Source organism: Pongo pygmaeus, chromosome X (assembly GCF_028885625.2).
Source record: "Pongo pygmaeus isolate AG05252 chromosome X, NHGRI_mPonPyg2-v2.0_pri, whole genome shotgun sequence".
NCBI lineage: Eukaryota > Metazoa > Chordata > Mammalia > Primates > Hominidae > Pongo > Pongo pygmaeus.
In genome coordinates, this window is record NC_072396.2 from 123149848 (window position 1) to 123171814 (window position 21967).

The 21967-nt window shown below is 41.5% G+C and overlaps 1 protein-coding gene across 3 annotated transcripts in view; it reads left to right on the forward strand.

Annotated features, from left to right (window-relative positions):
- The window catches only part of LONRF3 (LON peptidase N-terminal domain and ring finger 3), a 43580-nt gene extending 22033 nt beyond the window's left edge, over nucleotides 1-21547 (forward strand). For all 3 annotated transcript variants that reach the window (XM_054472515.2, XM_054472514.2, XM_054472513.2), the window contains 6 exons: nucleotides 9420-9534; nucleotides 12410-12531; nucleotides 15091-15249; nucleotides 16312-16474; nucleotides 17478-17627; nucleotides 20842-21547. In XM_054472515.2, the coding sequence (XP_054328490.1) occupies nucleotides 9420-9534; nucleotides 12410-12531; nucleotides 15091-15249; nucleotides 16312-16474; nucleotides 17478-17627; nucleotides 20842-20997 (865 nt within the window). In that variant the 3' untranslated portion in view covers nucleotides 20998-21547. The remainder of the gene's footprint in view (nucleotides 1-9419; nucleotides 9535-12409; nucleotides 12532-15090; nucleotides 15250-16311; nucleotides 16475-17477; nucleotides 17628-20841) is intronic.
- Nucleotides 21548-21967: the final 420 nt, after the last annotated feature.

The following is a 21967-nucleotide window of genomic DNA, read 5'->3' on the forward strand; positions in this document are numbered from 1 at the left end:
AATCCCAGCACTTTGGGAGGCCAAGGCAGGCAGATCACGAGGTCAGGAGATCCAGACCATCCTGGCTACCACAGTGAAACCCTGTCTCTACTAAAAACACAAAAAATTAGCCGGGCGTGGTGGCAGGCACCTGTAGTCCCAGCTACTCGGGAGGCTGAGGCAGGAGAATGGTGTGAACCCAGGAGGCAGAGCTTGCAGTGAGCGGAGATCACACCACTGCACTCCAGCCTGGGCGACAGAGCGAGACTCTGTCTCAAAAAAAAAAAAAAAAAGAAAGAAAAAGAAAGAAAAGAAAACTACAAAACACTGCTGAAAGAAATCGGAGATGACACAAACAAATGGAAGCACATCCCATGCTCATGGATGGGTAGAATCAATACTGTGAAAACGACCATACTGCCAAAAGCAATCTACAAATTCAGTGCAATCCCCATCATTCTTCATAGAATTAGAAAAAAACAATTCTAAAATTCATATGGAACCAAAAAAGAGCCTGCATAGCCAAAGCAAGACTAAGCAAAAAGAACAAATCTGGTGGCATCAAACTATCTGATTTCAAACTATACTATAAGGCCATAGTCACCAAAACAGCATGGTACTGGTATAAAAATAGGCACATAGACCAATGGAACAAAATAGAGAACCCAAAAATAAACCCAAATACTTACAGCCAACTGATCTTCAACAAAGCAAACAAAAACACAAAGTGGGGAAAGGACACCCTTTTCAACAAATGGTGCTGGGATAGTTGGCTAGCCACATGTAGGAAAATGAAACTGAATCCTCATCTCTTATTTTGTACAAAAATCAACTCAAGATGGATTAAGGACTTAAGCCTAAGACCTGAAACCATAAAAACTCTAGAAGATAACATTGGAAAAACCCTTCTAGACATTGGCTTAGGCAAGGATTTCATGACCAAGAACCAAAAAGCAAATGCAATAAAAACAAAGATAAATAGCTGGGACAGCTGGTACCTAACTATACTAAAGAGCTTTTGCATGGCAAAAGGAACAGTCAGCAGAGTAAACAGACAACCCACAGAGTGGGAGAAAATCTTCACAATCTATACGTCTGACAAAGGACTAATATCCAGAATCTACAACAAACTTTAACAAATCAGTAAGAAAAAAACAATCCCATCAAAATATGGGCTAAGGACATGAATAGACAATTCTCAAAAGAAGATACACAAATGGCCAACAAACATAAAAAAATGCTCAGCATCACTAATGATCAGGGAAATGAAAATCAAAACCACATTGAGATACCACCTTACTCCTGCAAGAATGGCCATAATAAAAAACTCAAAAAACAGTAGATGCTGGCATGGATGTGGTGAACAGGGAACACTTCTACACTGCTGGTGGGAATGTAAACTAGTACAACCACTATGGAAAACAGTGTGGAGATTGCTTAAAGAACTAAAAGTAGAACTGCCATTTGATCCAGCAATCCCACTGGGTATCTACCCAGAGGAAAAGAAGCCATTATTCAAGAAAGATACTTGCACATGCATGTTTATGGCAACACAATTCACAATTGCAAAATCGTGGAACCAACCCAAATGCCCATCAACGAGTGGATAAGGAAACTCTGGTATATATATACAATGGAATACTATGCAGCCATAAAAAGGAATAAATTAACAGCATTTGCAGTGACCTGGATGAGATTGGAGACTATTTTAAGTGATGTAACTCAGGAATGGAAAACTAAACATTGTATGTTCTCACTGATATGTGGGAGCTAAGCTATAAGGATGCAAAGGCATAAGAATGATACAATGGACTTGGGGACTTGAGGGGAAAAGTGGGAAGGGGGTGAGGGATAAAAGACTACAAATATGGTGCGTTGTATACTGCTCGGGTGATGGTGCACCAAAATCTCAGAAATCACCACTAAAGAATTTACTCATGTAACCAAATACCTCCTATACCCCAATAGCTTATGGAAAAATAAAATAAATTAAAAACAGAAATTAAGAAGATTGACCCAAGAGAAAATATAACAAAAGTCTTTTTATTTATTTCATTTTAAAAAATTAAGTTAAATTCATTTTGTTTTTGAGACAGAGTCTCACTTTGTCACCCGGGCTGGAGTGCGGTGGTGTGATTTCATCTCACTGCATCCTCTGCCTCCCAGTTCAGGCAATTCAGCCTCCTGCCTGGAAAATTTTTGTATTTTTAGTAGAGATGAGGTTTCACCATGTTGGTCAGGCTGGTCTTGAACTCCTAACCTCAGGTGATCCACCCGCCTTGGCCTTCCAAGGTGCTGGGATTACAGGCGTGAGCCACTGTGCCTGGCCCTAAAAAAGTATTTTCATACACTACATGGTGGGATCCAGCCAGCAGAAACTGCTCAGATATTTCCTCGCCCTTTATGAGCACATATGCTTCTCATATCGATCATGTGCATTTGTATTCTGAATGATTGTTGTTGGATGACTAAAAACGAGTAACACAGCCGTTACCTGAAATGTGGACCTTCTTTCTCTTAAAAAAAATTTTAGGTTCCAGATTTTCTCATAAGCTTTGGCAGACCTAATAACAAACAGCTCAGCAGGTGGAATGTTGAAGCACTCAAAGCAAGCCTCGCATGCTCTCAGGAGTTGGTGTGGGTGGAGTGGGCTAGGGTGGGAGGGGCTAAATGAGCAGGTTCCTTTCACTACTTCCCTCACCCCCTCACGATAGAATGGCAGGTGGGTTCTGGCAAAGCCAAGGTAGAAGATAGAGAAATCCTGCTTCCAGGCAGAGCAATGGGCTCCTGCAGGTAACACCGTTGTGGCTCTAAGCCCATGATGTGCACTGTGGAGTAGACTTGACTTAGCCTGCTCAGAGACCACGTCTTTGTTGTGCGTATCCTTCTTAACACTCCCCTCAACATCCAGGGAACAAGAAATCAAACATACAGACTCATCCTGTTTGTGTTTTCTCTGAAAACTAAGAATCCTGAGGTGTAAGTTCTTTTGTTCCTCTGCTTTCTCCCTTTCATCTTGTTTGTCCTTGAACTCAACAGGGGGCTTTGAAGGAGGTCTCGAAATTTGGTCCAAGAAATAAACACCAAGAGGATAAGACCCCCTTCTAGTTGGCTCACTCGAAATTTAAAAGCCATCATTTCCCTTATCCTGCCCCTCCGTTCTAAGTGAGACTTCAAAACAAAACAAAACAAAACCCTCTGTGCCTGGAGTAGCCATTGCATACACTGCTAAGTTATAGCTGGCCTCTCACTGCTTGATGGTGATAAGAAACCTACTAAATCTAGAAAGAACTTTGGATCTTGAAGTTCTGAAAACTGCAGCCATCGGTCAGAAGCATGTAGTTCCCTTTCCAACAGGGTTTGTCTATAAGTTAGACATCGGATGTTGACAGAGGCTATTTCATACACATCCTTCAGCTTGAATTATGATAGCCTTGACAAAGCTTTTGATTCCACCTCTCCAGTGTTTTTCTTCTCTTTCTTGTTGTTAGGAATATGATTGGTTCTCTTATTACCCTCATGTGTCCTTGGGGGAGAGTGTCTGAGAGTAAAGATAGTCTGAAACAATCTGTGGAGGTCATGAAATTAGACATTTGTACTACTTGTGCAAGATTTTAGTATGAAATCCAGTTTCATGGTGTTGCATTGGTAGAAAAACAAGTTAGAGTACGAATTTGTATACACGGATTCTAGAGAGAAAATTAGGAGAAGCAGGTTGTAAGTTCCACAGGGAAAAGGGTGGAAAGAGTGAATGGAATAATAATCGGAGGTGTGTAAGTGAGGACCATTCCAATCTCCAGGTCTCCCTTGCTGAACTGGGAGAGCTCTGTTGAGGGAAGTTACCCCCTAACTTCAACCCTTAAGAACTCTGCTCCTCAATCCTTAGTGGTTGCAAATTCTCCTTTGATATTTGCCTAGTGTGGATACCTTAGCCATTGGGGGCCACCTCTGGGGCTGCTGTGGAGCAGAACTTTTGGGGTGACAAAGACATTTTGAGATATGCAGTAAGAATGTTTGATATTTGAACCGGTTATCTAATGGCCCACTGACCTCTTTGTCAATTCTAACAAGAAGCTTCATATTTAACCTAGTTTTAGCTACTCAAGTAGCTTGGTGTTAAGGATCTTGTCAGTTGACTCTCATTTTCTCTCTCTCTCTCACTGTCACTCTCTCTTCCTCCCTCCCTCTCTCTCCCTATTTCTCCCTCTCCTTCTCCCCTCCCTCCTCTCCTCCTCCTTTCCTCTTTGCCCTCATTTGATAGCAAAAGAAAACAATACAAGGATGTAACTGGTGGGAAAAGATAGCTATTTCCAGACAAGCCAAACATTTTATCTGGGCTGACATCAAACTGAAAGCATTTATTATTGCTATTGTTTACTCCATCACTGTAACAATGTAAAATGTTTTTTGTGTGATAATCTGGCCCTGCTCTGATTTATAAATACCTCTTGGATGTGTTTTCTGAAATCATTACCTAAAGTGGTAAATTAAAAAAAATTCTAGTCAAGTTCTCTCTCTCTGTGTCTGTCTCTCTCTTTCTCAGAAGGCGGGAGAGAGGAGAGAGGGAGGGAGGGAAATGTGCATATGAGTGTGTGCGTCTACATGTAGATGGATGATGTCTATTTGGATGCAGAAATACACGCACACATTTGTTGCCGCATCATAGAGTGAAGAAGAAAGATGGGCTTGGGAGTCAGATCTGACCTCACATCCCAAAGCCCTGCTACTTACCAGCTAGCTGTGTGATCTTAGGCAAGTTATTTTAACCTATCTGGGTTTAAATTTTCTCAATAATATAATGAAGCTAATCATAATTACCACCTCTTAATATACAAAGTTAAGTATTGACACACCAAGAAATACAGCCAGAAAAATATATTCCATCTGTTCCAGTCACTTTACTCAGGCCGTGCAGAGAAGCAGAGTAGCCCTAAATATAGAAGTGAATTGAGTATTGAAAAGTGTAATGTATTCTAAGCATCTGAACCCTGAACTGTTTCGAAGCAATAATTATGCAGCATCTGTGGCCGCATTTATGTTTGCTACCACTCAGTCAGGGGCATTTTAATCACAGCTTTTGCTAAGAGATTGCTGTGTCCTTTTGTGTGTGTTTTATTCATCTGCTCACTAAATGTCAGTATTTATTGCAATTAATTAGCCAGCTATATCTTTGTTATTTTAGATAGATTACATTAGGTTATATTCTTAAATGAACAATAGGCCCAATTGCAAAATTCTCAGGAAAAATGGTTTTGCATATTAGTTGTAGATACAGATTCATCAATCATCTTCATCATTAGTACCATCGAATAATATAAGGCATTCAGATTCACAGGACTAAGTTACCAAGGAAATGAGATATTTTGGTTTGGCTGCTCTGATAATTAGATCACAGCAGTGGTTCCAAATAACACTTTTGAAAAACATTTTAAATTGTGAAATACACACAGTGGAAAAGTGCATAAAATATAAATATGTTCTCTTAACAAAATATTGTAGAGAAGATACTTATGTAACCCCTCTCAGTTCAAGAAGTAAAATATTGCCAGGACCCAAGAAGCTGCCCATATGCCTCTTCCCAATCAGGACTATCCTCCCTACCCCAACCACTATCCTGACTTTTATCTTGTTTCTCTTTATAGCTTTACTACCCGAATATGTGTATCCAGGCGATGCAATCTAGTTTTGCCTATGTAAAAGCTTTATATAAACTGAATTATCCAGAATTTATTATTTCAATCTGGCTTGTTTTACTCAGTATTAGGATTTATCCATATTATTGCATATAGGTGAAGTTTGTTCATTTTCATTATTGTATAATATCCCATTATATGAATCCACCACAGTCTGTTTATCAGTTCTCTTATGGATGGATGTTTGGATTGTATCTAGTTAGGAGATATCATGGACAACATTGCTATAAACATTGTTTACATCTGCTGGTGCTTATAAGTGTTTGTTCATTTTCTGTTGGCTTCCTTCTCTTTTTCTTACTGACTTCTAGGGTCTCTATGTATGCTCTAGATACAAGTTCTTTGCTAGTCGTATGTGTTGCAGATACTTTCTCCTACTCTGGCTTGCCTTTTTGCTCTCTTAATGACATTTTTTATGAACTTAAAAGCACTTCTTCTTCTTTTTTTATTTTTTTTTATTTTGAGGTGGAGTCTCACTCTGTCGCCCAGGCTGGAGTGCAGTGGTGCAATCTCGGCTCACTGCAACCTCCACTTCCTGGGTTCAAGCGATTCTCCTGTCTCAGCCTCCCCAGTAGCTGGGATTACAGGCACACACCACCACAGTCTGCTAATTTTTATGGGGTTTTGCCATGTTGGCCAGGCTGGTCTTGAACTCCTGACCCCAGATGATCCGCCTGCCTCAGCCTCAGAGTGCTGGGGTTACAGGTGTGAGCCTCTGCACCCAGCCAAAAGCTCTTCATTTTAATACAGTCAAAATTATCAATCTTTTCATTTATAGACAGGGTCATAATTCATTTTTTTTACCTTCAGGTCATAAAGATATTCTCCTATTTTGTCTTTATTTTCTTTTATTTGACTAATTGATTTATTTGAGACATGGGGTGTCAAACTCCTGGTCTCAAGCGATCCTCTTGCCTCAGCACCCCCGTCTCAAGTAGCTGGGATTAGAGGTGCCAGCCACTATGCCCAGCTATTTCATCTTATGAACATTTTATTGTTTTGCTTTTCACATTTATTTTTACAGCCCACATGGAATTGATTTTTGAGAATGATATGAGAGATGATCCAATTTCATTTCTCCCTATAGATAGCCAACTCTCCTAATACCATTTATTGAGAATGCTATTTATGTATTGAAAATCTTTCTCCCATCTGCTTTGAAGTGGCACATTTGTCATAAATCAAGAATCCACGTCTGGATCTGTTTCTGGGCTTTCTGTTCTGTTCCCTGAGTCTATTTGTCCTTGTGCTAGTCATATACTGTTTTAATCACTGCAGCTTTATATGTTCTGTTATCTGGTAGAGTGAGTACTCCCACATCGTTGCTCTTCAGATGTATCTTGGCTCTTGGCCCTTTGCTTTTCCTTATAAAGTTTAGAAATCAACTTGTCAAGTTCTACAAAAATAAACAAATGAAATAACCCGTTGAGGTTTTTTATTGAGACTTAGTTGTTTAATTTCTTTCAATGAGGTGTTTGTAGCTTTTTCCAATAGAGGTCTCCTACAACTGTTGTTAGATTTCTTCCTGGACACTTGATTTTTAAAAGCAGTTGCAAATGTTATCTTTAAGATGATGACATTTCTAATGTCTATTGCTGGTATATAGAACTATAATTGTGTGTGCACGTGTGTGTATTTATCTAGTAACTTTGTTAATTCTATTCTTATGCTAATAATCATTCGTAGATTCTTTTAGATTTTTCTAAGTTCACCATCATATCATTTATGAATAATGACAGATTTGTTTTTTTCCTTTCCAGTTCTCATATTTTTTTTCTTGCCTTAGTGCACTGAGACCTCCATAGTAAATAGTTTTTTTTTAATAACTTTGCTTTTTGGCCAATTTGATAACTAAAATTTATTAGTTTTAAATTAACTACTTTTTAAACAGAATCATAAAATTCAAAAAGTACCAAAAAGGTGAATACATGAAAAGTCTCTCTCCTCCTCCAGACCTCCATTGGCTTGTTAAAAATATCCTATTTCTGCTGGTCTCCTTGACTTGCTGAATCTGGAACTTTAGCCAGTGGAGCTTCACAATGTATGGGTTTTTTTGCTCCACACGTAACATATTTGAAGACCAATACAGAAAGTTTGCCTATGCAGAGATTAATGGGATTGTGTAACACAGTGATCCTCAACCTTGGCTGTACATTAAAACCACTGGGAGGCTTAAAAAAAATTTCTGTTGCCTGTCCTGTACACTGGGCCTACTGATCTGAATCTCTGTAGGTGCTGTAGTGGGCATCTAGAGTTTTCATAAGCTCCCCAGGTGATTGGGGGAGGCAGGAAGGAGGGCTTACAAAGGGGCATGAGGAAACATTTGGGAGGGATGGGTATGTTTCCTATCTTGATCGTGGCAATGGTTTCATAAGTGTGTACATATGTCAGAACTTATCAAATTGTACACTTTAAGTCTGTTCCATTTATTTTATGTCAATTTTGCATCAATAAAGCTGTTTAAAGATAAAGCTGTTCAGGTGATTCTGATGCACAGCAATGACTGAGAATTATTGTTGTAATAGAAAAGGCACATGACTGGAAGTGGAAGTTGGATAGACTTTCATATGTCAACAGTTGGCTGTGCACACTTAGACAAGTAACTTCAACCCCTGTGGACCTCAGGTTCATTCTAGTTAGTGGGTTCAGTTTCTTCTCAAGTACTTTTCAGCTGGCATGTTGATTCTTCTACTCTGTCTGGCAGTGCTGGCCAGGCCGCTGGTGCACCTCCTGGCCACACGAGGGAGCCGTGCAGCTGGCAGCCTCTGACTCTCCACTGAATACTCTTGTGAGGTGAAAATAGGCTGGTCAGGCAGGGGTCTTTCCCTTCTTCCTGTGCTGCTCCTCTTGGTGAGTGCAAGCCCCACTCCTCAACGGTCATCTTCAACTACCCTCACTCACTGATCTCGCTGCAGGTGAGCCTTTTTTTAAGCAAAGCAAATCCATGAATTTCTGAAGGTACAGAACAGCTTTATAAAAGGATTCCCACGTTGCTTTGAAAATATCCTGCTCTCCCCAAGCAATTAAAATAGTACCAAATTGAAGTATATGTATGTATATATATATGTATGTACACATGTAAATGTATGTATATATGTGTGTATATGCATCAATATAGATCCATATCTAGTCTATATCAGTAAGCACACTAACAATACTATTTTCCTGCCCCTATGAAAATTATCTATATAAAAGGCAGTTAGGTTTGTTAGAGGTACAATTTTGATATCCTTCAGGCATTAACATTGCTTAGACGAAAAGAGGAATCAAGGTTAGCAAACGGTTTTTTTCCATGGTAATATGATGTAAAGTGCTTAAATGGGTAAATGTGTAAGAGAGAGAGAATGTGTGTGTGTGTATGTTTGTGTGTGTGTGTGTTTACATATATTCAGGTGAACAGGTTGGCTAAATATTTTCGGAATGGAATTTATCCAGACACTCTGTGCATTAATCTCTATTTTTCTTGGACCAGACAGGGCAAAAAATCTGAATTCCCCAGAAGAGATAGACTAGAATTGATGTTACAAAATGATCTAGCTATGCCCTAAACTTTAATAAATGTATTTTAATCCAGCTCAAAAATGAAAGGCAAATGTTTGTCTGAAGTACAACAATAGGGACTTTTAAAAAAGAACTCCTCCCCCACCCTAAAATATTCTAAATAATGCTTTAAAACCTTAGCTTTGAGTCGCTCTTTTATTTTTGGTCTTATTGCAGTTTTCTTCCATTTTGATTCCTAAATTTCAGATTATTCTATGAGCCAGTCACAACACCTTGCGGGCATACTTTTTGCTTAAAATGCCTAGAAAGATGCCTAGATCACAACGCAAAGTGTCCATTGTGCAAAGACGGTCTTTCACAGGTAAATCAATATTTCTTTCTTGTTTGGTTTAAATCAGTATTTCTTTCTTGTTTTGTTTAGCTTATTTGGAATTGGGCACTAAGACAGTGTTCAACTGGACCCCAAGCCACTGCACTGTGGTAGGGCACATTACTCCCTCAAACCATCTATTTCTTCTGTCTTTTTTTTTTTTTTTGGACAGAGTCTCCACTCTGTCACCCAGGCTGGAATGCAGTGACGTGATCGCGGGTCACTGCAACCTCCACCTCCTGGGTTCCAGCAATTCTCCTGCCTCAGCCTCCCAAGTAGCTGGGATTACAGGTGCATGTCACCACGCTCAGCTAATTTTTGTTTTGTTTTGTTGAGACGGAGTCTCGCTCTGTTGCCCAGGCTGGAGTGCAGTGGCGTGATCTCAGCTCACTGCAAGCTCCGCCTCCTGGGTTCATGCCATTCTCCTGCCTCAGCCTCCCCGAGAAGCTGGGACTACAGGCGCCTGCCACCACGCCCGGCTAATTTTTTGTATTTTTAGTAGAGACGGGGTTTCACCATGTTAACCAGGATGGTCTGGATCTCCTGACCTCGTGATCCACCCTCCTCGGCCTCCCAAAGTACTGGGATTACAGGCGTGAGCCACCGCGCCTGGCCTAATTTTTGTATTTTTAGTAGAAATGGGGTTTCACCATATTGGTCAGGCTGGTCTCGAACTCCTGACCTCAGGTGATCCACCCACCTCAGCTTCCCAAAGTGCTGGGATTACAGGCATGAGCCACCGCGCCCAGCCTATTTCTCCTGTCTTATAGCCACCATCCCCCTCTCCATAAAGTCCTTCAGGAAAATGAGGCAACATGCAGCTTTTTATGCGGTGTAAGTAGGGAAATTAATTTGTGTTGGAAACAAAAGTATTAAATAGATGATAAACTTGGATCCTTGTTCTGATGTCATCGTGGCACCTGATACACTATAATCTTGAGTAAATCTTTTGTCCCCTCTAGGTTTGGACTAGGTAAGCCCTGATGTTCCCTTATCATCCGTGTTTATTCTGTGGCTTGAAGATAACAGCTCCAAAGGCCCCAGAAGAACCTCACAGAACTTCAGTGTGATCCTTGTCCAACCCCTCAGGAGCCACTGTACCTGGAAGCCCTAGAGCTTTTGCAGTAAGCCAATTTAGCAGACTGCAGCCCTCTAGGACTTCCAGGTTCTCTAAAACTAATCACACAGACTCCCACCTTTGTTTTTCAAGTGAACCTGAAGGAATTTCCTATAGATAAAGAAGACCTGAGAATCTATCTTGTTTTCCCTCCCTCAGGGACTTACATGCCACATTTTACAATCGGTGTTAATGTTCCTTGACCCCTGTCATTCCTGAGGAGAGGTTCGAGATGGAAGGCTATCTCTAGGTGACTACAGGTCAAGAGAAGTCACATGTTGAGCTTTGCCATCACCCCAGTGTTTAAATTAAGGGAATGGAGTGAAATCATCATCACTGGTAGCCCTGAGGGTATGCGTTGGGATTGGGAGGAGGGTCAATGTCATACCTTTCCCTGGATAAAGTTGTAGGATTTGCAGGCCTGATTGCAGGTGAGAAGTCCATGATCCTTATACTTAAATAATACATCTGTGTTGTAGCACTGGAAAATTCAGATTAAGTGGAAAGAAGAAAAATCTACCCATATGGTCAGTACCTAGAGAAAACCACTGTTAGTTAACATTTTAGTATGTGCCTTTTCTTGCTTTTTGTTTTAGCATCAGCAGAGGAGTCACCTACTTTTTGGACTGACTGCCTCCTCAGTCACTGCTTATCCCCCAAAACTGGGACTGGGAAATGCAGTTGATTTTCCCATAGCCAGGCAATGGCAGTGACAGTGGCAGATAAGGCATTCTGGAGACAGATGCTATAGAGTTCAGGACTTGGGGTCTAGAAGATATTCTCATCTATCTCTGTTTATTCACATAGGGTCACACTTGCACCATTTTACATAGAATTAAATATTCCAATCATGTTCACTGCAGAATAGAGACACAGCCCATACTGAGAAAGGAACAAAATTGTTTGAAGCCAACAGTTTTATACTCGGCGCTCCCCCTGCTGGGACTGTAGGGGTAGTTTCCATAGCAAGCAATTCTCTGCAGATGTTTTAACATCAGTTGTTTGATTCACACCGTTAAATACCCACTACTTAAACATCCCTGGGTATGCATCGGACAGGGGTGTTTGGGAGGAGAGTAACAGTGACAATTGAGCCTGAGTCCAGTTCTTGAAATCATGACTTTTAATCTCAGTGATACCTAGATGGTATACTAGAAAGGCAAATAGACAAATCAATATTTAGCTGTTTGTGTTTTTTTAAACTAAAATTAAAAGAGAAAAAATAGGTAGATTTGGCAATATCCAGAAGCCAAGCATTGGGTTAGGCTGGGAGTGGGACAGGGCAGGAAAGGATCAGTGATTGAAAATTGCTTTTTAGTTCCCTGAACCTTTTGGCCACTAACTTAGAGCATATCCCAGATGGAGACAATTTCTGTGAGCTTGTAAATACAATCATCAGAAAATGGAAAGGGAAGAATTCCCCCCATCCTACTTTTTGGACAAGAACATGATCTTGATTTCAGTGTTTTAGGAAAACTGTGACAGTTTTAAAATTTCAATGCAGCTTTTACCCCCTTGTTAAAATATTTTTTTCTAATTATAAAGATAATCAATTGCATGTGTGTTTTTTTAAATGACACTAACATCCAGAAAATACATATATTATGATGGTATCAGCTGCTAATTTGTGGGTCCATATTACTCCAATATGTGGGTCATTTGACTTGTTCACTGATTACATCAGAAGTGTTTTGCTGATTGCTGCATATTACCTAATTGCATATTATCTAATTGCCTCCCCCCATATAGTGCTTGGTATCAAGAAAATACAGCAAAAATGTAATAATGGAGGAGCTCATAGCTAAATTCCTTCCAGAAGAACTGAAGGAACGAAGGAAGCTTTATGAAGAGGAAATGGAAGAACTTTCTAAGTATGTATATGCATATTTCTGTTTCGTTTCACTCATACCAGCTCATGAGAGCTGAATGTGCACATTACTTCCCAGCTTCCGACTTAGTGATGTCATGCTAGCTGCTTGAAATTGGCCAAGGTGAGAGTATTTACACCATGGAAATTGGCAAGTGCTACAAACCAGGGTTTCCCCTGCACCCAGAGAGCCAGTTGTTAAACATACTAGCATACCACTGAAGAAGCATAAGCGAAACCAGTGATGAGGGTACGCCCTGCCCCCAGTAACAGGGTATTGTTGGCAAGAGTAAATTGGAGTAGCTTAATCAGGGGAACTTAACGAAATGTCCAAAAGATTGTTTTCAGATACATAAGGAGTTGCTATGAGGTTAAGAACTTTGGTGTCAACCAAAACCAGGCTTAAGACCCAGTTCTACCTCAAAGTGAGTCTACTTCATGACCCTAGGCAGGTCATTTAACCTTTCTGGGCCTTACTTTCCTGATCTGTAGCTTGAGAATAATTTAATAATTTGAGTTCTTACCTCATGGACTTCTTTTTTTGAGATTGAGTCTCACTCTGTCACCCAGGCTGGAGTGCAGTGGTGTGATCTTGGCTCACTGCAACCTCCGCCTTCTGGGTTCAAGCGATTCTCCTGCCTCAGCCACCTGAGTAGCTGAGATTACAGGCATGCACCACCATGCCCAGCGAATTTTTGTATTTTTTAGTAGAGACAGGGCTTCACCATGTTGGCCAGGCTGGTCTTGAACTCCTGAACTCAAGTGATCCTCCCACCTGGGCCTCCCAAAGTGCTGGGATTACAGGCGTGAGCCACCATGCCTGGCCACCTCATGGACTTCTTATGAAAATCAAATGAGTTTGTGCATAGTAAGCACTTAATTAATGGTAATAATACTAATACTTGTTAAGCGCTTTCTCTGCCGTGCACAGGTAATGTGAGAGGTGAAGGGGAGGGGCAGAGGCGTCATTGAGGCTCTCAGCGCTCTGCCTGGCTGTAAGAACAGCTCCCTTAGCAGAAAAAGCAGGAGGCAATCACTAATTTCTGCCTCTCTTGCTTCTGCCCTCTCCTCCCTCCATCCCCAGTAGAATCCTAACAGCATTCCAGAGGCAAGGTTCCTGACAGCAAAAATGGTTCTGATTTCATGCCCATTGTGTAGAGAACATTCGTAAACTCTGCCAGTGGCTTGTTTGAATGCACTCCTCACTTAGAATAATGCTTTTCTCAGAAATTAGAAATCGGTTTTTTTTTCTCATTAATTTACATTGGAACTACTTGGGGGATCTTTATTTCTGATCTGTAAATTAGCATTCAGCCTCTCTGAGCCCTCATCTCAAATCTCATTTAAGGTCTTATTAACAAATACTGAGATGTACTAGGGCTTTCTATGTAAATGAATCCTAAACTTGATCCTTTTGAGATTTGGGCAGTTGGTCTTATATTTCTTGACAGGTTTAGGTTCAGATGTTCCTGTGTTGGATTTACTAGACAAATAAGACAAGGATCCCAGAGGAGCTGGCTCTGTTTTGGTTCCCCAACGGGTTGTGTGTGTGAATCTCTGGGGGTACTTATTGAAAGGCAAGGCCGGCACGGTGGCTCATGCCTGTAATCCTAGTACTTTGGGAGGCAGAGGCTGGTGGATTGCTTGAGGTCAGGAGTTCAAGACCAGCCTGGCCAACATGGTGAAACTCCGTCTCTAATAAAATTACAAAAATTAGCCAGGCATGGTGGCATGCACCTGTAATCCTAGCTACTTGGGAGGCTGAGGCAAGAGAATTGCTTGAACCCAGGAGGCGGAGGTTGCAGTGAGCCAAGATTGCACCACTGCACTCCAGCCTGGGTGACAGAGTGAGACTCCGCTTAAAAAGAAAAAGAAAAAGAAAAAGAAAGACCCTTGGGTCCCAATTCCAGAGCTAATGCATCAGTATCTCTGGTAATGTGGTGTCCAAGTCATCTTGATTTAAGAGCTCCTGGTGATTCTGATGCAAAGAAGCATTTGAGCATCACTGGGCTGGATTACTCTTGCTTATCTCTTGGTCCTTCCTCCTTTCAGCTGTGCCTCCTTTGCAGATTCTTTTGGGGTCCTTGCAAATTTGAGATGCCCTAGGGACCTTACAGAGAATTTCCCTCCACCCTTCTGGAGAGCTGAGTCCATTTCTATCATCAGCAACCTTCCCCATGCAGCCTGAAAAACACCTGAAGAGATTGTTTTGAGTGGAGAGCATGAAAGAAAGAAAAAATATGAGTTATAGCTATCATCCACAATATTAAGATACTAGAGAACTTCTTCAGCCAAATTAAAATGTGTAGAATGCCAATTTTAATTTCTTAGACCTTAGGCTAACCTCTGCATCAGATCATGGGACTCAGCCCACACTATCAATTGCATTTCAATATTTTTCTATTAGCCATCAAAACTTGATGTATCTTTGGCAAGTGACACTGTCAAAAAACAAACTTGGTGTCTCTGCCTTCCCCCAGGGGTATCACATGCTAACATTGACCAATATTTTTGTGTTCTGTCCGATTGCTTTGAGATCCCTGTCATTTTCTCTTTCTGACAGCCTTAATAAGAATGTGCCTATTTTCGTGTGTACTATGGCCTATCCCACCGTTCCTTGTCCCCTGCACATCTTTGAGCCTTGTTACCGCCTGATGATTCGTAGATGCATTGAGACAGGCACGAGACAGTTTGGCATGTGCCTTGGAGATCCTGTCAAAGGGTAAGTGAGGAGCCATGCGAGCAAAGGGAGGTTGTGTAACGAGGGATTTCTGTTTTACTTTGGGGTACTCCCAGGAGACAGGGAGGCCTAGCTCATGAGGTTTAACCAAATGAAGAATATGAGCATTTGTAAGGATCAGGGTCCCTTTGGTGGTTAGTTTACCATGTGAGAGGCTGTCTATTAAAGAACCCTAGAATTAATATTTGGTTAAACAGGTGGTATGTGTTATAAAACTTGTAAGAATATGGGCCTTGGAGTCAAACTGCCTGCGTTCATTATCTAGTTGCAGCCTTGGAGCAAGTTTGAGTTTGAGCAAGCTATTTAACCTTTCTGTATCCCAGTTTCCTTATATGTGAAGTGGGTACAATAATAGTACCTACCTCGTTGGGTTTGCTGGGAAGATTGGTGAGTTAATAATGCATATAAAATGCTAAGCACAGTTCCTGGCTTCCTTAGTCCATTTTGTGCTACTATAACAGAATGCCACAGACTAATAATTTATGAACAATCGAAATTTATTTCTCATGGTTCTGGAGGCTGGGAAGTCCAAGGTCAAGGTGCTGGCATCTGGCAAGGGCCTTCGTCCTTTATCATAACATAGTGGAAGGGCATAGCAGAAGGGCAATAGAGAGAGAGAAAGAAGGGGGTCAAACTTGCCCCTTTATATTAATAACAACCCTACTCTACTTTCACCATATCAGCATTAATGCATTCATGAGGGTGGAGGCCTAATCACCTCTTAAATGTCCCACCTCTTAATAATGCCACAATAGCAATTAAATTTCAAAATGGGTTGTAGAGGAGACAAACATTCAAACCATAGCACTGGCACAGCACATAGTATGTGCTCAATAAATGGTAACAGTTACACAAATACATTACGAATTTTTTTTCTTCACACAGGCACTGCCTGTTGTGTAATTGAAGCTGTAACCCAGGGACAGGAAAATAGGCAGAAGTCCTTTGAGCCACAGCATGGGGTTACAGAAATGGCTGGGTGCCAGCCCAGGGAAACAGAACTCATCAAGGATCTATTCTCTCGACTCCATTCTCAATAAACAGGTTTGCAGAATATGGCTGCATCCTAGAGATCAGAAATGTTCAATTCTTTGCCGATGGCCGCTCGGTGGTTGACAGCATAGGCAAGAGGCGCTTCAGGGTGCTCCATCAGAGCCAGCGGGATGGCTACAACACAGCCGACATTGAATACATTGAAGACCAAAAGGTAAGGGTGGCCAGTGCCAAGAATCCCAAAGCCAGGCTATCCTTGTAACTTGATACACAAAGATAGTTGTGGAAGGATTTCTCAGAACCCTTGAGGGCCTTGGGATTTCACACCAAATTGCTGCAGCAACATTGAATGCTGCTGGATTGCTGTCCAATTGCACTATGGCAGTGAGGGCGCCTACTGTCCTGGCTCTGCTTAGCTGCTGAGTTGCATTCATGCATAAGAAATGCTATCCTAGATCAACCCTGGGGCTCATTCAGCTTGGGAGTTAAGTCTCTGCCAAAGATACCAAGGAATAGATAGGGGGTGGGTCTATACATATATATGTCATCTATCGATTTATGTATATTTTAAACTTTTCTTTTGAGACAATTATAGATCCACACATGCATTTGTATTTTAAAGTACATAACCTGGCTAAGAGCCCTTCCCAATAATCCATCATCCCATAAGGCAGAAAGATGACACATCTAGTTAATCCTTGGTTTTCTGAGGTAATGGGTGGAAGAAGAGGTAAATAATCCTATGTTCATTTACATTTACATTTGTTACATAGTAGATTAATAAATATCTGGTGACTGAGTAAATGTGTTTGACCAAGATAGTCACATGCTGAGACTGACATACTCCTGTGTCTTTTCCAGCAAGTAATGAGAAAACAGATGTAAAAATGTAAAGGGCAAAGACATGGACCAGCATAACCTGGTTTAACCACATGCCTCCACTCAGGCCGGTTTGAATCTCTGGTTTTCTGCATGTTTTGCTGTTTCAGCTAATCTACCCAGCTGAACCTTTCTCCTTCCTCCATGGTCAGCAGTATCTACACACTGTCCAGCACTTGACTAAGGGGCATTTCACATCAAGCGAAGGAGAAAGCTGGATGGGTGAGCCTTCCCATAGGAAGGCAGGATGGATGCTCAAAGCGAATCAGGTGTCAAAAGTGACTCCGGGAATGATGGAGAGGGTATAGAATGTTTCACTTCCACTTTGATACTTTCAGGTTCAGGGAGAGGATTGTGCTGAGCTCATGGGATTACATAACTCTGTCTATCAGCAATCGTCATTGTGGTTTCATTCGCTCAAATCATCCCTGAAGAATCGGATACTCAATCACTTTGGTCCCATGCCAGAGAAAGACGCTGATCCTCAGGTATAGAAAAATGTCTATTTTTAAACGGGTTGCCCCACTAGAAGAGAGTGCCTAGTGTTTGTGATTAGATGGGTATGTGGCTACCATTCAGCACATCGAATGCAGAGAGGAAGATGGATTTAATTTGGTGTTGTTTGGCTGCACAGTGAGTGTCATGAGTAAGACCAAAAAGATCCCAAGTTAGAATTGGGGTAACTAAAGTAAAGCAGTAGGAACTTGGATCCAAGGCAGGTTTTGAGAACTAAGTAAGATAAGAGAAAGGGAACATAGATATCACCAACAGAAGAACCTTCCATGGGAGTCCAGATTCACACCATGGTAATGTTAGGGTGACAAGACACGTGCAAAGGCCAGGACTTAAGAGAAGGGTATCCTGGGAGCTGAGACCAAAAGCTGCTGCTTTCAGGTAACTTCATAACCCTCTCCCTCATTGCTTTGGGAACTAGGGGATAGGGCCAGCTACCCTTATAAGATTACAACTGCAAGACCACAAAAACTTTTTGTGCCTCGGTCTATCTATGCTTCACCCTGCAAGTCTAGACCCTTGCTATTGTCCTCACCAGGGCTGAACAGCTCCTGAGAAAACTGACCCCATCGTTAAACACTGTTGGTTGAGTTATACTAGAAAGTAGTTTGTTAGGTTCTACTAATCAGTGTTCTTCGTGGGGGATAGGCCTATTTGCAAGATCAAGCTGCAGATCAGAAGCTCTCTAGGAGAGTGGAGATGGTTAAGTTTCACTAAGCTTTGCTTGCCTGGAATAAATCAGGGAATACTTTATTTCTAGGATAAGGCTGGAGATATCCTAACCACATATTTCCTCACCACCATCTCTTCCTATGCTCCAAGCTGGCTCTCCTACATAAACACTCCCAGAACTTCCTTGATTCTTTACTTATGCTCATCCCCAACTCTGTCACAAAAGAAAAATCTCAACATGCATATTCTGACCAAAAGTCTGGTCCTGCTTACCTCACTAGCAGTATAACCTTGGGAAGATTCCTTTCCCTTTCTCAACTTTTGTCCCATCTCTGACATGAGGAGGGTTCTAAAGCCCCCTCTTCCTCTTGCATTCTGAGGTTCTAAGACACCAGTCTGTTCCCTAAATGAAATGTCTTGCTTTCCTCAGACCACAAAGGTGGCTTCTTTCCCCCCATGCAAAGGCATCATGAGTATTCAAGGGAGAAAGGCCAGTTAGTGCTTCCTGTGACCCAGCTCCTGGCTCTGGGCCACGATGAGTCAGGACTGCAGCATATACCTCTGAGCAAACTCATGATCAAGCTTAATGTTCCCCTTCACCTTCCGGGAAGCGTTCTCCCTTAGGCAAAAGATACAGATCAGCAATGGTAACAGGGGAAAACACAGATGCTACAGTGTGATTCATAAAGGCTAATGACAGAGAAAGTTGAAATCTTGGGTTTCACTTCCTTTTTTCTTAGTTCTGTTATTATGTTGCTTTGGCAGCAGCAGCACCAGCAAAAAAGAAAAACCCAAACCCATCCCAGTTTGCTCCAGTCAATGCTGCAGCCCCAGTGGTCCCACAAATAAGAGTGTCCTGTCAGGAGGATGTTTCTTAGAAACTGCCACAAGTGTTAATACCAGCTTAAATATCTTTGTTGGTGATCCTTGGAAAGAAAGTTCAGAACATCAGTCTAATATTCAGAACTGATCATAGGAGGGAGAGCATGTTGCCAGCTTCAGGGAGGGACAAAAAAGAATGCAAATGAAGCTAGAGGCACAAGGAAGCAAAGAAGGCAGTGAGATTTGGTGACGATCAGAGGAACCAATTTGGAGCCAAATAATTTCAGGTGTAGGCACTTTGACCAGAATGGTTCTCTATAGTCCTAAAACCAAACTTGCGAAAGTTGTGGGCAGAAAGCTCATTTTAGGCTTAGAAGGAAATAAGTACCCAATGTCTAAAATATGTGCCAGGGAAGCTGCTTACAAACAGAATTTTGGGGAAGGATTTATGTGGAATCGGAAAGCTCTTTATTAAAAGGAAATCTAGGGGCAGAATATATTTCTTCTTTTTTTTTTTTTTTTTTTTGAGACGGAGTCTTGCTCTGTCGCCCAGGCTGGAGTGCAGTGGCGTATCTCAGCTCACTGCAAGCTCCGCCTCCCAGGTTCACGCCACTCTCCTGCCTCAGCCTCCGGAGTAGCTGGGACTATAGAAGCCCGCCACCACGCCCGGCTAATTTTTTGTATATTTAGTAGAGATGGGGTTTCATCGTGTTAGCCAGGATGATCTCGATCTCCTGACCTCGTGATCCACCCGCCGACCTCCCAAAGTGCTGGGATTACAGGCGTGAGCCACCGTGCCCGGCCCTGGGGCAGAATATATTTCTACTGTGAATGTTTTCTAATTTGAATTTTTACAAAGTGAGGTTGTGATTCTTTGGGACTGTAAATCATAGCCTTTGGTTTCAGGGGAGAAGAGAGCTGTGGCCCTGTATAGCGACATGGTATACCTGGACTATTGCCTTCAGTCACATCAAGGAAATGAGGGGACTTAAAAGACATGCAAAGGACAAGGGGTCATGGGAATTGAAGGCCTGAATGTTAAATGCATCAGTCCAAAGGACCTCAACAGAATATTAGAAGTGGAAGAGACTACACAGTAGATACCAGCTTGTAAAATCACATTGGCTAGGAGGCATGGTGTATCTGTTAGGATACTGGTTGGTTTGCTTTAACAAGAACCAAAAATGACTGGAGCTTAAACAAGGTGGAGGGGCTAAGTCCTGGACAGTTAGGGCAACTCTATTACACGAGAGCATTCAGGGACCCAGGCTCCTTCATCACAAAACTCTACCATCCTTAGAATGTCGCCCTCATCCTCTTGATTGAGAAAGGCTGATCCTCACCACGTCCGTGTTCTAGCTAGGGGAAAGGGAGAGAAAGAAGAAGGCAGAGGGCATATGCTGCTTTCCCAGAGCATGACCAAGAGGTTACACATATCACTTCCCTTTACATCTCATTAGCCAGAACTTTGTCTCATGGCCTCACCTAGCTGCAAGGGGAGCTGAGAAATGCAGTCTTTTTTCTGGGTGGCTATATGCCCTGCTAAAATAAGGGGGAAAATAGATATAGGGACAATTAGCAATCTGCCACGTGGAGTTGTTCTACCTGGGGGTCTTTACTTTGAGCATTTGGAACTCTGCAGACTGATGTTCTTGGATGGGAATAGGATTACTCCATTGTGTTTCTCTGTTGCAGATGAACCCGAATGGCCCAGCCTGGTGCTGGTGGATGTTAGCGGTTCTTCCCTTGGAAAGCCGAGCTCAGCTCCCCTTCCTAGCAATGAGGTCCTTAAAGGACAGACTGAATGGTATTCGACGAGTCCTGGCCTTCATATCCCGAAACCAAAACTAGTGAGTGGATTGTCGAAGAGGAGCTCCCACCTTCACCACTGCCGTCGGGGGGAGTCTTCTTGTAAATATATCTAATTGCAATAATATCTTAACAGAAGGGGGTGTCAAACAGAGGCATCAGCCTGCTGTTGATCACAGAGAAAAATTGAGTAGAAAGACCAAAAGAATGTGACCTATTTGAAACTTTCTGTCTTAAGATGCTTCTTGACATGCTGCATAACTACATAAACAGCAGAGGTGTTTAAGAGCCCAGAAAAAACATAATTTGATTTTAACATTAAAATTTCCAAAAGTTTAAAGTGGTTTTGCTTTAATATTCCTTCTTTCATAGATCAGTGACTGTGTGGTTGAAATGTGAAAACAAAGATACTAATAATGTTGCTGTATAATTTCACTGACTTGAGGTCTCATTCCAAATGGTTCAGGTTTTATAGAGCATTGTGTAAAATAATGTTCATACTTCTTTCTGTTTTAATAATTTATTTTTTGCACTACTGTATCCTTTTTTCTAAATGTATGTTTGTAACTATTTAAGCGTACATTGCTGAAAAGTCCGTTGCTTTATTTATTGATGTGGTTTACCATGTACCTAGGGGGAAATAACAATACTAGGAGTGTGCAGTTTTTGCTTTAATCTTTTTTTTACTACAATGACACTAGTTCTTAGACCATTTCTGTATCTATCCAAATGGATGCTCAAAAGAAGTTCAGAATGATGCTAAGATCATCTGTCTTCAGAGTCCACTTTTTTTTTTCAGTTTGAACTAAACAATATAAAATACTTAAGGGATTTGGCCTAGATTATGGTATATGCCAAGGTAAAGTAAAATAATTCATTTTCTGTGTGTAATACAGAACAAAGCTGAAAGAATTATTTTTATTATAGGCATTTATTTCAGCAATCTAGTTGTACGTGTATCTAATTTTTCCCCAGTGCAGTTAGGAATCGGATTTTAGGCAGGATCATAATT